The sequence below is a fragment of the Mercenaria mercenaria genome, chromosome 6 (genome assembly GCF_021730395.1).
Source record: "Mercenaria mercenaria strain notata chromosome 6, MADL_Memer_1, whole genome shotgun sequence".
NCBI lineage: Eukaryota > Metazoa > Mollusca > Bivalvia > Venerida > Veneridae > Mercenaria > Mercenaria mercenaria.
In genome coordinates this window covers 37214999-37228585 of record NC_069366.1, presented here as the reverse complement: position 1 = coordinate 37228585, position 13587 = coordinate 37214999, and the positions used below count along the sequence as shown (strand labels likewise).

General features: G+C 33.1%; 1 protein-coding gene across 1 annotated transcript in view; it reads right to left on the bottom strand.

Moving 5' to 3' along the window:
- The window catches only part of LOC123549088 (zinc finger protein ZFPM2-like), a 62612-nt gene extending 57842 nt beyond the window's left edge, over positions 1 to 4770 (bottom strand). Inside the window, exon 1 of the mRNA XM_053546761.1 lies at positions 4414 to 4770. Within this exon, the coding sequence (XP_053402736.1) occupies positions 4414 to 4453 (40 nt within the window). The 5' untranslated portion in view covers positions 4454 to 4770. The remainder of the gene's footprint in view (positions 1 to 4413) is intronic.
- Between the last annotated feature and the right edge of the window lie 8817 nt (positions 4771 to 13587).

Here is a 13587-nt window from a genome sequence, read left to right as displayed (position 1 = left end):
TAATTCTATGAACAACTAAAAGATAAAGAGTAATCTAGCAGACAAAGTTAAATTATGCTGAAGGTAAGTCGTATATCAAATGAGTATTTGTGCTATCAGGTGTCCCTCAATACAGTATTGTATTTGATTATGAGAAATACATTCAGTTGTCGTTTCATAATATGAGCCGTGCCATTGGAAAACCAACATAGTGGCTTTTCGACCAGCATGGATCCAGACCAGCCTGCGCATCCGCGCAGTCTGGTCAGGATCCATGCTGTTCGCTTTTATAGCCTACTGCAATTAGAGAAACCTTTAGTGAACAGCATGGATCCTGACCAAAGCCACTATGTTGGTTTTCTCATGGCACGGCTCATATGTTAATGTTTGGATATCTGATACATCTCTACCAAACATGATAAATGGAATAGAAAAGTTCTACAAAGATAGCATGCATAGATAAAACTCAGCCGTCGTTGCTTTAATATGTATCTTTTATATACGTTTATCTGTGTCAATCGATATGAGACAAAAGAAATATAGAAGTCGATCTTTTATCAGCAATGTTCGTAATAGGCTGAGCAGATGCAGCGAAAATAACAATAGAAAAAAAAACACAGTTAAAAGATAAATCTTACTTTTAGTGAAAGGATTAAAACAATCAATTAGATATCTGTCGTATAAGAACATATAGGTAAGGCAGACAAGACAATGATAAACCATATGATACTGAAGTTGTGATTGATGGGGAAAATGCAGCAGCATCTTGTATAGAAAACAATACAGGTCGACAGAAGAAAATATAGATGGATTCCCTGATAATAGATGTGTTTCTGTTCGAAGAATGTCTCAGCTTAGAATTGTATAAAATGCCTTTACTATATGGAAACAACAAATACATGAAATAATACTTATAGTATTAGAAGCCATCTAAAAAGATAGATAAGGTGATGCTTATGTATATAGACAAACCAAATATATACAAAGGTGGTTTGCAAGTTTATAACGAAAACAAGCAAAATCAAAGGTTTGATTGAGTCTGATGATATGCTGCAACATACCACAGGCACATAACATCGGCCTAAAGGAAAATCTGCAATAGAAGACCATTGAATGGAATCCATTATCCAATGACAACACTGAAAAGTGAGCAAGGCTTACTTGCGGACTACAGAAAACCTTAAGGAAAGTTGTTCAGTTATGATCAAAATTTCTCCTATCTCGTATCTAAGGTACCATCAATAGTGGGTGACCCCTGATCTAAAATATGACCGAGTATGTAGTTTTTATGCAAGCGTGATAAGACAGTAAGATTTCATATCACTTTCAAGAGCATACCTCGGATGGCCAAACTTTTGCCTTATCACTTAAGTAAATACTGGAGGCAGATAACCATAGATAAACTGAACAAAACCTATAAACTCAAGGGCCACATAAAATGATAAAATTCTGTCACATTCCTGTAGAATATATTGCCTGTTATGGAGAAGCTGATATGGGTTTCACTTTTATAAATCAACCAACTTTTTGTCTTTGTTGAGTTTATGGTCGGCCTTTAGTCATTGCTTTCATGGTTAATATTTATGAAATCACATTAATAAATTGTTGTTAGGGTAGTAAATCACAATAAAACAATACTTTATCAAGTTTTTTCTCTTTTTCTATATTTTGTCAGACGGTAAAGATTGAAACTAAATACCTTGATTGCCAAAAATCTGATTGACCACCTTAAATGAGCCTAATAAATTAATTCTATATATTAAAGGACTAAACAATGGAAAGTGCTCGTTTTGGTAAAGTGAGTGTGTCTTGTAATGTATTTCATATACTAAAATGCTTCGAGGAATGCATAATACCCCTTATACATTAATGAGGTCAAAAAAGTGTTACGAAGAATGGTGCAGTTATAGCAAAACGCAAGCAGGAAATAGAAAACTATTACGCAAATAAAACGATAGACGCACTGATGGAAAGACAGTCACGACTGAGTGATCAACAGTAAGTAATAAACAATGAGAAGTGAATTGACTTTCAGTCAAACGGACGGACAACAATTATATATACACTCACATAAAATAGTTCCTGTGACAAAATGTAACACAATAAAACAAAACTATGGGTTTACAGCAAAAAATACATATGATAACCAATATCATAATTGCAGCGGGAGTATTATTACTGAATTGCAAAAAAAAAGTTTCCGATAAACACTGAAGAGGATTTTCGGGCATGCAGACAAACGGACAGACGGACAATCACAGCAGAAACATACGCCAAAGTCTTTTTTTCTGATTACATGTCTGCCATCAATTGGGTTTGTCCGTTAAGAGTCATGTTTCTAGAGATAACACAAACAAAAGCATTACCCATAAAACTTGCTAAGGTTTATCTTGCAGCCTAAATTATCCCCGGATAAGAAACTGGCGATATAAATTATTTGTGGATAAGGCAGCGTAGATAGTGACGTTATGGCCAGGATAAGCTTGGAGATATGATATATGACAACCATAAAATTAAGTATCATGGACAATTATTGAGATAACGTTATCTATCGCTGGATATCCAAAACCGGGTCCATATTCTACAGCACCCGGGTCGAACTATGTCGTAAAATCATGTTTGTATTGTTTTCTTTATCTCTGTTTTGTTGTTTTAGGGGCGAAATGGAGTTTTATCATATACTTTCTAGCACAGTGAAAATTCGTGTTTTATTTCTTTTGATGCCAATTTAGCTCGAAACTGCAACTTCTGCTCTACTATCAACCTATGTCTAACCTTATCGTTCACTTATAAATGAATCAGAATCGAAGAGGGTTACCTGTATTACAAATCTGCTATAAAGCTGTAAATATGTGTAACATTTTTTTATAAGAAAAAATGCAACATGCATTATTCATGACGGGAATAATGTCTTGTATAGCTTTGCAGTTGAATAAATTAAGAATATTGCATATAAATATCATGTTAATTCGATGCGCAAATTTGAATTATTTGTAGTTACACAATTTTCACGAAATCCATCTAGATTGCAACATAATACTTGGAAAACTGTCTTTACATACACACTTCAGTTTGTGAATTAATTAAATCTTATGTACTAGACATATTTCTGGTAAGTGAGTGGTGTTTAACTAAGTATTCTTCAAAATTACATTAAATGTAAAAAAAAAATCCCATAACGTGTAACAAAAACAATATCTTTACGCTGACAAAACTCAGAAATTCAACAAATTATAACACATGCGTGTAATTATAGATAGAAATAAACAGATAATCAATTACTCAAGCAATACACCAACATTTCATATTAAAAGTTAACTATTATAGTTAGCTACTAATACGTTGGGAAAAATCACAAATATAAGTTTCTAGATTAAGTTACTTGTTTAAAGTTAACCTTTGGTCTGAGATTGAGAATGCTAGAAATAATTATTTCTGTCGTTGATATTGATGCAAAATTATTCTACAGAACAAATTGTTACAAGGGTCCTATTCCAAATCACATGTCCACTTTGCTTATGAGTTTAAACAAAGAATATTAAAAGATTTTATTTAAAAAGTATATTTTAGATAAAAATAACGATATAATTTGTGTGTCTTTTCGTTCATAAATCAATGATAAAATTGAGAAACAAGCCTAAGTATTATGTCCAGTTAATAAATACATTCCGTGCCTTGAGGAAGATAAAAAAAGCTTTTTTTTTTCATAAATTACCTTTTAAGGGGCAACATGATAACGAAAAGTGGAACAAGATAAAATAATGATAAAGTAACAAGATAGGAAGATGGGGGACAGTAAACTTATCGCTACAGTCATTTCGAGTCGTTATCAACAAGAAACTAGCTTATCAGACACCAGCTGAAAATGCTTGTATGCCCATAGCAACCTAGGTCAATATCAGACACTGTCAAAATCCAAACAAAAATAAATGAGAAAAATCGCCAATTTTTAACAGAACATTAAAAAGTACAATGGATTATTTTGTATCAGTCACTATGTATTTCATATAGTTATGAACTGCTTGATATATCAAATATGCAAGTATTTTTTTAATATGTATTTGCAATTTCATTTTGTCAACAGTCATAACAATAACATACAATAATCTGGAGAAACTGCTTTATCACTGACAGAATATTTGACACGTAATCAATTAATATTTTAAATTTTATGTTTGTATATCCAAATAGCCAAAAATAAAGTTATAATTAAAGTATTTTCCAATTAAGAACTTTTATCATAACTATTCTAATCATATAACATACATGGATGGTTGCATTGTTGACAAAACTGCATCGGAAATTCCAGACCGATAGAAAACCAAGATAGCACAAAGATGTTGTTCCGCTTTTACATGAATTTTCTAACACCAGTATTTCCTCTCTTGATTGAATCATATAAATATTTCAGCATAAAAACCAAACTCCACTTACTTTTGAATGGCTTTGGGTTAGATTGCTTCCTTCTTGACATTTTAGACACAACTTTTCACTCTCCAGTATTTCTTAAACTCCCCGGCATAGAATTGTTGACCCTTGCGCAATGTGCAGTGACCCCCGTATGACATGCGCCATAGCTCTATCAAAAACCGAAAACAATATACTTATAATCCAGAAAACATTAGCTATATAATACGAGTGTTAAACAGATAATGCTATAAATATTAGTCCAAAACGTGACACAGGTTTGCGGTTATAGTAAAACATGAACTGTACAGTTGAATGTTCAATAACACACTGAAGTCGAAATTGGTATATTATCGTCTGCAATTAGCGCGGTAGTATGCTATTGGGCGTTCGGCTCGGGCTTATCGCGACATTAGATTAGATGTTATCTTATCGCAAAGACTAATCTCGACCATTCATCGGGACACTTATCGGACTATCTGAGGTCACGTCATTTGGTACGCGAATTTCTACCAAAAGGTTGGCAATTGCAAGCGAAAAACAATAGGGTAACGACAGGTCTATAGGGTATATTATTAGATATTAGAAGTGATATCAAAAGCCAAATCCTTGGTAAATTATGCTAAAGGTGTGAACAGATGCAGTTATATTCCTTATCTACAATTTCATAGCTTTGATCTGAATATCAGTTTTTCTTAGTACCCTTGAACATTTCTAAATATTCATAATATATACAAACAATGTTTTGTTTGTGGTATTATAATTTCTAAGTGCATTGCTTCAGTTAGAAAAGGAAATATTTCAAAAAATATTTCCAGAAGAGTGCAGAAAATTACAAGAAAAAAAGTTAAAGAAACAACAAAACATTTTTTTTACATTTTCTGTCAAAATACGTGTTTCTACCACCAATAGAAAATTCTTTTATTTGAATGAATTTCCTAAAAAAATGAAACGTGCACGTGCAACGTATTTTCGCCGAAAAGAACACTTTCAATTTCTTCAAAGACAACTGGATAACGGGAGATAAATCATACAGAAAAAGGCATAAATAGATACAAGTTCATCAGATTGATGCATTTACGTTTTATTCTACTGAATTTTCGTCAAGTGTCTCTCGTGGACTGCACGAAGTAAATTGTTGATATTAAAGGGGCCTTCAGATTTACATTGTGAAAATACACATTAAATAAATATACATAAAGGAGTATTATTCAAGTTGTAGTCTGTTAACATTTATTTTTTTTTAACAAATATATTTTCTACAACCTGCATATTATATGTTAAAGGAATGCATATCTGAATTATTTCATTATTATTATTATTTATTTATTTATTTCATTTCTGCATATGTGTTTGAACAAATAATGCCGCAGAAGAAAGGTACATGTGATATGGAGTTCAAACTGGACACCGAATACGTATAAAGACGGGTTGGAATATCAGTTCTTACATAAGCTCCAATATTCTTCTCGTGAAATTTATTGTACTAAGTTATTTCACCACGAGTATACTACAATTCCTTTCAATTTGTCATGTGACTGTATTGAAACTTCCATGTTTTGTGATTGCATATATGAAACATATAATATTTACCTCCATAGTATTATTTATAGCTTATCATTGTAATACATCAACTTTTCGCCAATGCTGTACATTCGAAGATGAATCAAATACATTCGTGTTGGAACCTCATGTCTCCGCTCATATACCAGTTTTGCCATTACCTCATATATTTTACGCAACATTTCATTCTCATTCTTCGCTTAATTGCATATGTGTTCCAATATTACATCCTCTTAGCCATTTGAAAATATTCGTTTCTGAACCTAAATTAATAAACTGCCCATTTTATATTTGTTCTGTTGCAAAACTCCGGCTAAATCTCATATGTTATTTGCTATAAATGCATAAGTATTATTTTTGCCATTGCAGACCTAAAGGCTACATTACAAAGATAAGTATTTTTATTGCAATATATACATTTGTCTTTGTCAAGACTGGATTCTATACTTCTATATCTGCCATTAGGACATAAACTACAAAATAGTCCCAAACGATCCAATAGAAACTGTTTATCATTTCAAAATACTAACTACAACTGATAAATCAACTGAGTTCTTGTTTCCTGGGTTATTGTTTTATGGCATTTTTGCCATTATGCCATATATAACTTACTTATATGTGAAAATAATTCTAACTGGAACATTATGACAACGTCACATGTCACTTCTCACGTGTTGTCATCCGTCTTACATTAAAATACAATAAGTATAATGTTTGACAGGATACTTTATTCGATGCCTTTTCCAATGGCAATTAGCTCCCACTGGATTACCTCCACCCATCTTCAGTATGTCATATTATACGAAATGAGAAATCCACTGGAAATTTTACTTTTTTTGTTGTCATCTGTGTCAAGCATTGACAGATTTCAGTGAAATTTATGCACACTATTTAATGATCATTAAACTTAAATAAAACAAAACAACGATAACAATTATATCACTTTTTCTATTTTTAAACTATCATTGAACTTTGTATTCAATTTTCTTTGAAATGAGTCAATATTTGGCAGAAACAACAACAAAAAATGGTGGTGTCGTCGCTCCCAATAATATGCTTTATACTAGTAATTTCTTTTGAGTATGCCTACGTTTAGCCGTCAATAATTCCAAACTAATGGTTATATGCGACCTAGAAGAAATCTCTTAACTTTTGATAGGATGACTGCATTCCATTAGTTGGAGCAATATGACCATAATAATGTGCATGAATCACTACAGTCATGTTTTTTTACTGGAAAATGATAAATCTTACACTATAATATCTGAATTTCTGTTGAAGTATCACTGAAAAAGAATCAGGTTAAAAAATAAAAATTCTATAACATATTTTTGTCAAATAATTTATTATTTCTTTTTCAGTAGACAATGCACTTTCAAATGATATCAAAATTATATGAACTTACCAGGCATCAATATTTGATATATTTTACTAGCACTGTTATATATAACTTGCTTATTTGTGAACCGGTTACCTTAATACGTAAACTCAGCTGCATATACACAAAACTAAATATAACAGAATAGGTAAGTATCATAGACAAAAATAAGTAATGTTTTGACGTCTACTAAACGCTGCTGTATGTGCACTTCACTCGACGGTCTCTTGCAAGTATTAATGCCTTTTGTTCATAATGTTGCGCACAGCTCTTTGTAGACATGTGACAATTTTGCTTCAAGGCTTGCAATCAGTATAGATGAAGCAAATGATATGTCTGCAATATTGGAGATATTTATATATTATCTGATATCATATACATGTCCTTTATACGTAAGCGAAAGATTCAATATTTATAGTTTCTGTTTAAAAATGGAAAGAATATTTATAAGTAAACAGTTTGAATTGCAAGTGTCAAATTCCTTAAAAGTTGTATAATATCCTTTCAGCATTACCTATCTTGTCTAAAGTTTACAAGTCAAGAAATTAAACACTTACTGTATTTTCCACGAGATCTGCTATTTTTAGCTTTTTTTTTTGCCAAAATATATTACAGCTTACTATGTAAATCATACAATAATTTGTTCGGTATCGGCCAGCTTGTGAAAAGGAGTAAAGCGTTTATCCCTGTAGTGTACTGTCAGAATAATTTGTATTTTTCAAGTATTGAAAACGTGATACATAAGCACAGGTAGTTCATGACTCAATCTGCATTCTTTTATTGCTATAATTATAGTTGAATTGTTGTAAATAATTGAAACTGGGTTATTTATGGATGATTTGTATTAATTACAGTGGTAGCTGGATCCCAGTATCACACATTATGTTATATACAATAGTTAAAGGGAACCAACTATTTGTTAGAGCAAGTACTCGTTGTAAAATAATAGGTACATGTACGAATTTGGACCAGTCAGAAACAAGTTCTATAAATAGCACCAATCAAAGCGCACTTCTGCTAGGGTATAAATAGGTAGACGGATGACAGTGAATTCAACTTCTTCTACCCTCCGGAGCGTGCGCGTCGCGAAGAAGGCACAGGGGCATCGACGGATGTAAACCATAAATATATTTGGGTGCAGCCCTTAGTGTCTCGACTAAGACCGTAGGGAGTGGCTCTGAAAAGGGATGGGACGACGAGGATGGGCCATACAGACTCTCAACGATTCTACACGCGGGAACCATCACTGTACTTCGGTACTTTATCACACATAGGCTTCGGCCACCCGGCTTCATCAACTCGTGTCGTACTGATGGGACTCCACAAGCAACGACGAACGCTGCGGTAGAATACTTCGAGGGATACTCCGAGTGACACGGATGTGTAGACCAGACAGAAGATCTACCAGTACGGTTCACCAGACGGCATTCGGAGAAGACCCCAAGCTTCTCAAGCTCTACGCTCAACGAGGGACCAGCCTGCACGATGCGGCGACAAACCGCCCTTGTAAGGGCGAATTTGACACCTTCGCTATTGTCTGCTTGAAACCTTCGCTATTGTCTGCAACCACGTCTCGAGTCTCTGTTGTTTATGGCTGTGACAGTGACCCACTTTTGGTTTAAAAATTATTTGAACTGTTTGGCTTATACTCTACGGAATTTGCGTAGAGGTAAATTTTCTTCACCACTTTGGCTTAGAAAATTGTCTTTAACGGCATGCCTGGTGACATGCCGGGGGTCTATACTCTACATATAGAGAATAACAGGCTACTGTCTTTTGATATCAATGTTATCAGGTCGAGGCTGATATGGGCCGGAAGGGGTGAGGGAACCGAACCCCTTCCGCCCATATCAGCCGAGACCTGATAACATTGATATCAAAAGACAGTAGCTTGGTATTCTATTTAACATGAAACTCATACAAACTGCCTAGAAAAACACATGTCTTCTCTTATTTCGTAAAACATGTCTTCTGAAGCAAAAAAAAAAATTATATTTTACGGATTTGAAAATTAATCCGCCCCTGAAACTCTGAACGAAACAATACGGCAGCCATATTGAATTCTACTCCGACAATGTTTTTGACTTTCTGATATTCTTGTAAAAAATAACAATGAAATGATTTCTTACCTGCGTAAAAATCAAAAATCATCATGATCTTGAATAAACCAGAACATGCTTTATTTCTATATTATACAACATACTACATGTCCAAAGCGCTGAAAATTTCACTTCCAGTTCCAGACAAAACTTTTTAAAATCACTAAATTTACACTGATCCAAGAATTATAATTAGCTGATTCAAGAATAATAAGTAACACAAACACTTTTGCTAATATAAGTTGACAAGTGTATTGTAAACCTTTCTTAGAATTGATCCATGTAAACATTGTGATGTCATTATGAACGTTTCACAATGACGTCATTCAGTGCTACTGTCTGTGTGATGAAATTAGAGACAACCATATTAAAGGAAATTTGTTGAGATTACAAAATCTATTTAGAAAAAAAGTTGTGCAACATTGAAACTGGACTCTGTAATGAAATTCAGTCTGGAAGGAAACTGATGTAAAAACTAGTCCGTCAATATGGGAGGAGCTTAATTTTGATATCAGGTCAATGACCTGATAACAAAATAAAATATCAGGCAAGTGATATCAGGCACTTTGCATAGTAGTTGCATGATAAATAGCTAAATGCTATACTGTGTCCGAAAGGGCGGATGGACCCTTATTAAACATAAAGACTGACTGACTGACTGACTGAATTCAAGACGGGGCATTTATATGCTTCATTGTGCCTGATAGGGCGGATGGACCGTAATTAAAAAGTGAATTCATTCAGTATTCAACGATTAATGTAGACACATTGAGGACTCAACTAATAATTTATCCCAGTACCTTGATGAGAAAGATATCGCAACCACGCTCCAAGGGCGGACAAATTATTTTTAAAAAAAGACATTTCACCTTCGTAGACTAAAGAAGAGTTGCAAAATGAGCTATAGGGCCAGGCATCTTAACGGTAGTTGAATGCTATAGACGATAGCAAATACGGTATAGGCTGAGCATCGGAAAGCTGAGGATGAGACACAGAGTTTGTAATCTACTGAGACAGTAGGAGAGTTCCAGCTTACAGACGTGGTTCAGCGGTTTTGGCGAAGTGCAGCCAAGGCATCATGGTTATACCTATATGGTAGTTGAATGCTATTTGTGATAGCATATAGGCGCTAATCATCGAGGAGTCAGGGCAAACATATTGAGTTGCAGCTTCAATTAAGAAGACATGGGCGATAGGACACGCATGTTGTTGATTCAAAGAAATCGACTGACGGGAACTTCAACAAAAGGACAGGTCAAGTATAGTATCTCTAGCCTATAGGAGTTTTAGCAAAGGACATTCTACATAGTTTGTCAGCTAGTCTAAGACATAGTCACCTTAGCGACTGGACCCGTATCTTGACAAGCACGTTCTTGCAGGGGGTATAAACGTGTATCCCCTAGCAGCACTTCCTTGGAAGTAGTAAAAGGTGCATTCCTGTAAAGTACATTCTTTAAGGGGGCAAAGAATGTATCTCTGTACAGTCCATTCCTTAAGGGGGTAAAATAGGTGCCCATGTACAGTAATTCTTGAAAACGTTTTTGAGTAGATGAACAAAATTATCATTCTTCACTGACATTCACGAATATTCACTTCAGAGTTTACTCAGAGTTTACCTTCTCTCATTTTTTCATGTTATATATACATTTTAAAACTTTTTCTGTCCATTATTTTGCTTTTAAAACTTTAAAATTGTATTATGCAGATCTAACGGGAATATAGTCGGGAATGAACATGCAGACAGGGTCATTCCAAACCTTTCTTCCCTTCATAGGACTTTTGAGCTCATTTACTCCGTCTTTCTTAAGCTTTGTCAACTTTTGAGATATTTAATAAGAGAAGTTAGTAACCATAATATAAATAATATTTACTTCAGGATTTTCGAGACTTCGATGATTTATAGAACTACTAAGCAGCAAAAATAAAATGTTACTGTACCGTTTAGCAAATAACATCATCAAGGCATTACAACTTCGGAACAATATGATCAATGTTCTATCATGACAGACTTACTGTGATGACGTGAGCTAATTGGCGTCCTCTTGGTACTGACGCGAGCTCATTGACGGTTCTTTGTTTATATATTAGGTTATAAAGACTATCTTCTCAGATATCCCCTTTTATTAATATGCAATTCCTGCCATTTGCATGCTTGTGTAATGTAATGTATTACTGATGATAAGCTGTACATGCTTAAATCAAAATTAACCTATGTTCTGTTCTGTTCTGTTCTGTTTACTATTTCAAATATTAATGTAATATTTTGCGTCAAAAACATTTGGATTACATGATTTAATCACATTTTTTGTTGCATTTTATATAAAGCCAATTTTCCACCCTCTCGTCATCCATCCATGTATAGTAATACGAAAAATAAGTATATTTTCATTAAAATTTCGAAAGACAAAAAAAACTAGACTGAAAGATATTTTCCATGAGACAGGCTTTTCTATGGGAGTATAGGGTTACACAGTGAATATACCGGCTATATTGAAATGATTTTACTATTTCGTTAGAACTAAAGAGATCGACAATCTTTTAGCTTTGTTGGTTTTATTAATTCTTTTATATCAAGATAAATTGCTTCAGGAAAATATCAGAAGACTTTTGTTTCAACAAATTATATATTAATTTGTTTTAGAATTGAAACTTGTGGATTTTATATACTAAAAGAGTTTAAGAAAACGGCTGAAATATAATTACTATTCCTTTGTGCTCTGAGAAGCCACCTGGTCAATTTAGTTTCGAATGTTTTTGAATACACAAGTAACAAATGTATAACAGAAATAAGTTTATATTAATTTGCTTTTATAGCTTCTACTGTCGTAAGAATTTAGAATGTAAGTATTTAATTCATTTTAAATAGTAAAATGGTTTAATTCACAAACACTGTTCATTTTCAATAATGGAAAGGCAGACGAGCTTATAAATATTTAACTTTTAAACAAATCATTTCCTAATATACAGCAGAACCCAACTAATGAGGTAGCCTACGCTTCTGTTAAAATATTGTCTTAATAGCGGGGTTGTCTTATTGTTGCGGTTTCCTTCACAAATAGTCATCTTAAGCTTATTTTTTCATGTCGATATAAACAAAATCATTTCTGATTGTATTGCTCTGGAAAATTTTGTTGTTAAGATATACAAACGACATTGAAACTGTTTTTGACGGAAATTAATTTAAAAATAGTTCCATAACCCAAATATGTATAAAAAAGTAAAATAGTCAGTTAAAATTACTAGATACATGTACGTGTAATTTTATTTTAGCCTACTAGGAACAAACTACTCCTGAAAGTGTTAAGCTTTTATGATATTAAAACACTTAAAAACTGAATTTCATTTTAAATTAAAATTTGTTTTTATAATCTGAATGTTGATCAATTTTAACGATTTAAACGTAGATCATTCAAAGTGAAAACAACAATTAATAGAACATAATTTTAGTTGATTTTTGCTTGTATGTTTATCATAATAAATGGCAGTATTTTACAATACACAGAATTTTATTTATCTTCTTTAGCCCCGACTTTACAGAAAAACAGGTGTTAAATGTCAAAAAGTTAGTGTTATTCTTGGAGTTATGGGGTCATTTGGAATTGAAAAAAAGGTGGTCTTATTAGCGAATAGCGGAGTGGTCTTTCAAAAGGGGTTTACGACCATTGACATGTAGAAGAAATAATTCCACTCTGAAAAAAAAAAGTTTATCCTAATAATGAGATGGTCTTAATTCAGGGGTTGACTGAATGCGGGGTTCTACTGTATAGTACTTTAATCTCTGAAATATTTCTGCGCTATCCTGATATAAAGATTTATAACAAGAATGAAGACAGTAGATATCTAAGTCTTTGAAAGGTTATAGTTCCCCTCAAATAAATGTAGTAACATTATTTTGCCTTGGGCTTTTTGACACTTTGAAAGACGACAGTTCCCCCAGTGGAATGTCACGATATCTCAAAGCATAATAAACCAAACATTGTTTTATCTTTTTTTTGTAATACGAAAATAAATATATGAAGATCAAATGTTTCATAATACTTATGTAAAGCAACAATAACTTGATTCATTTACTAAAGTTAGAAAGAAAGATATTTTCCAATGGAAGTGCTTTTCCAGGGAAAAGTGTGATAATAATATCGATTACACTGACAATAATTTCAA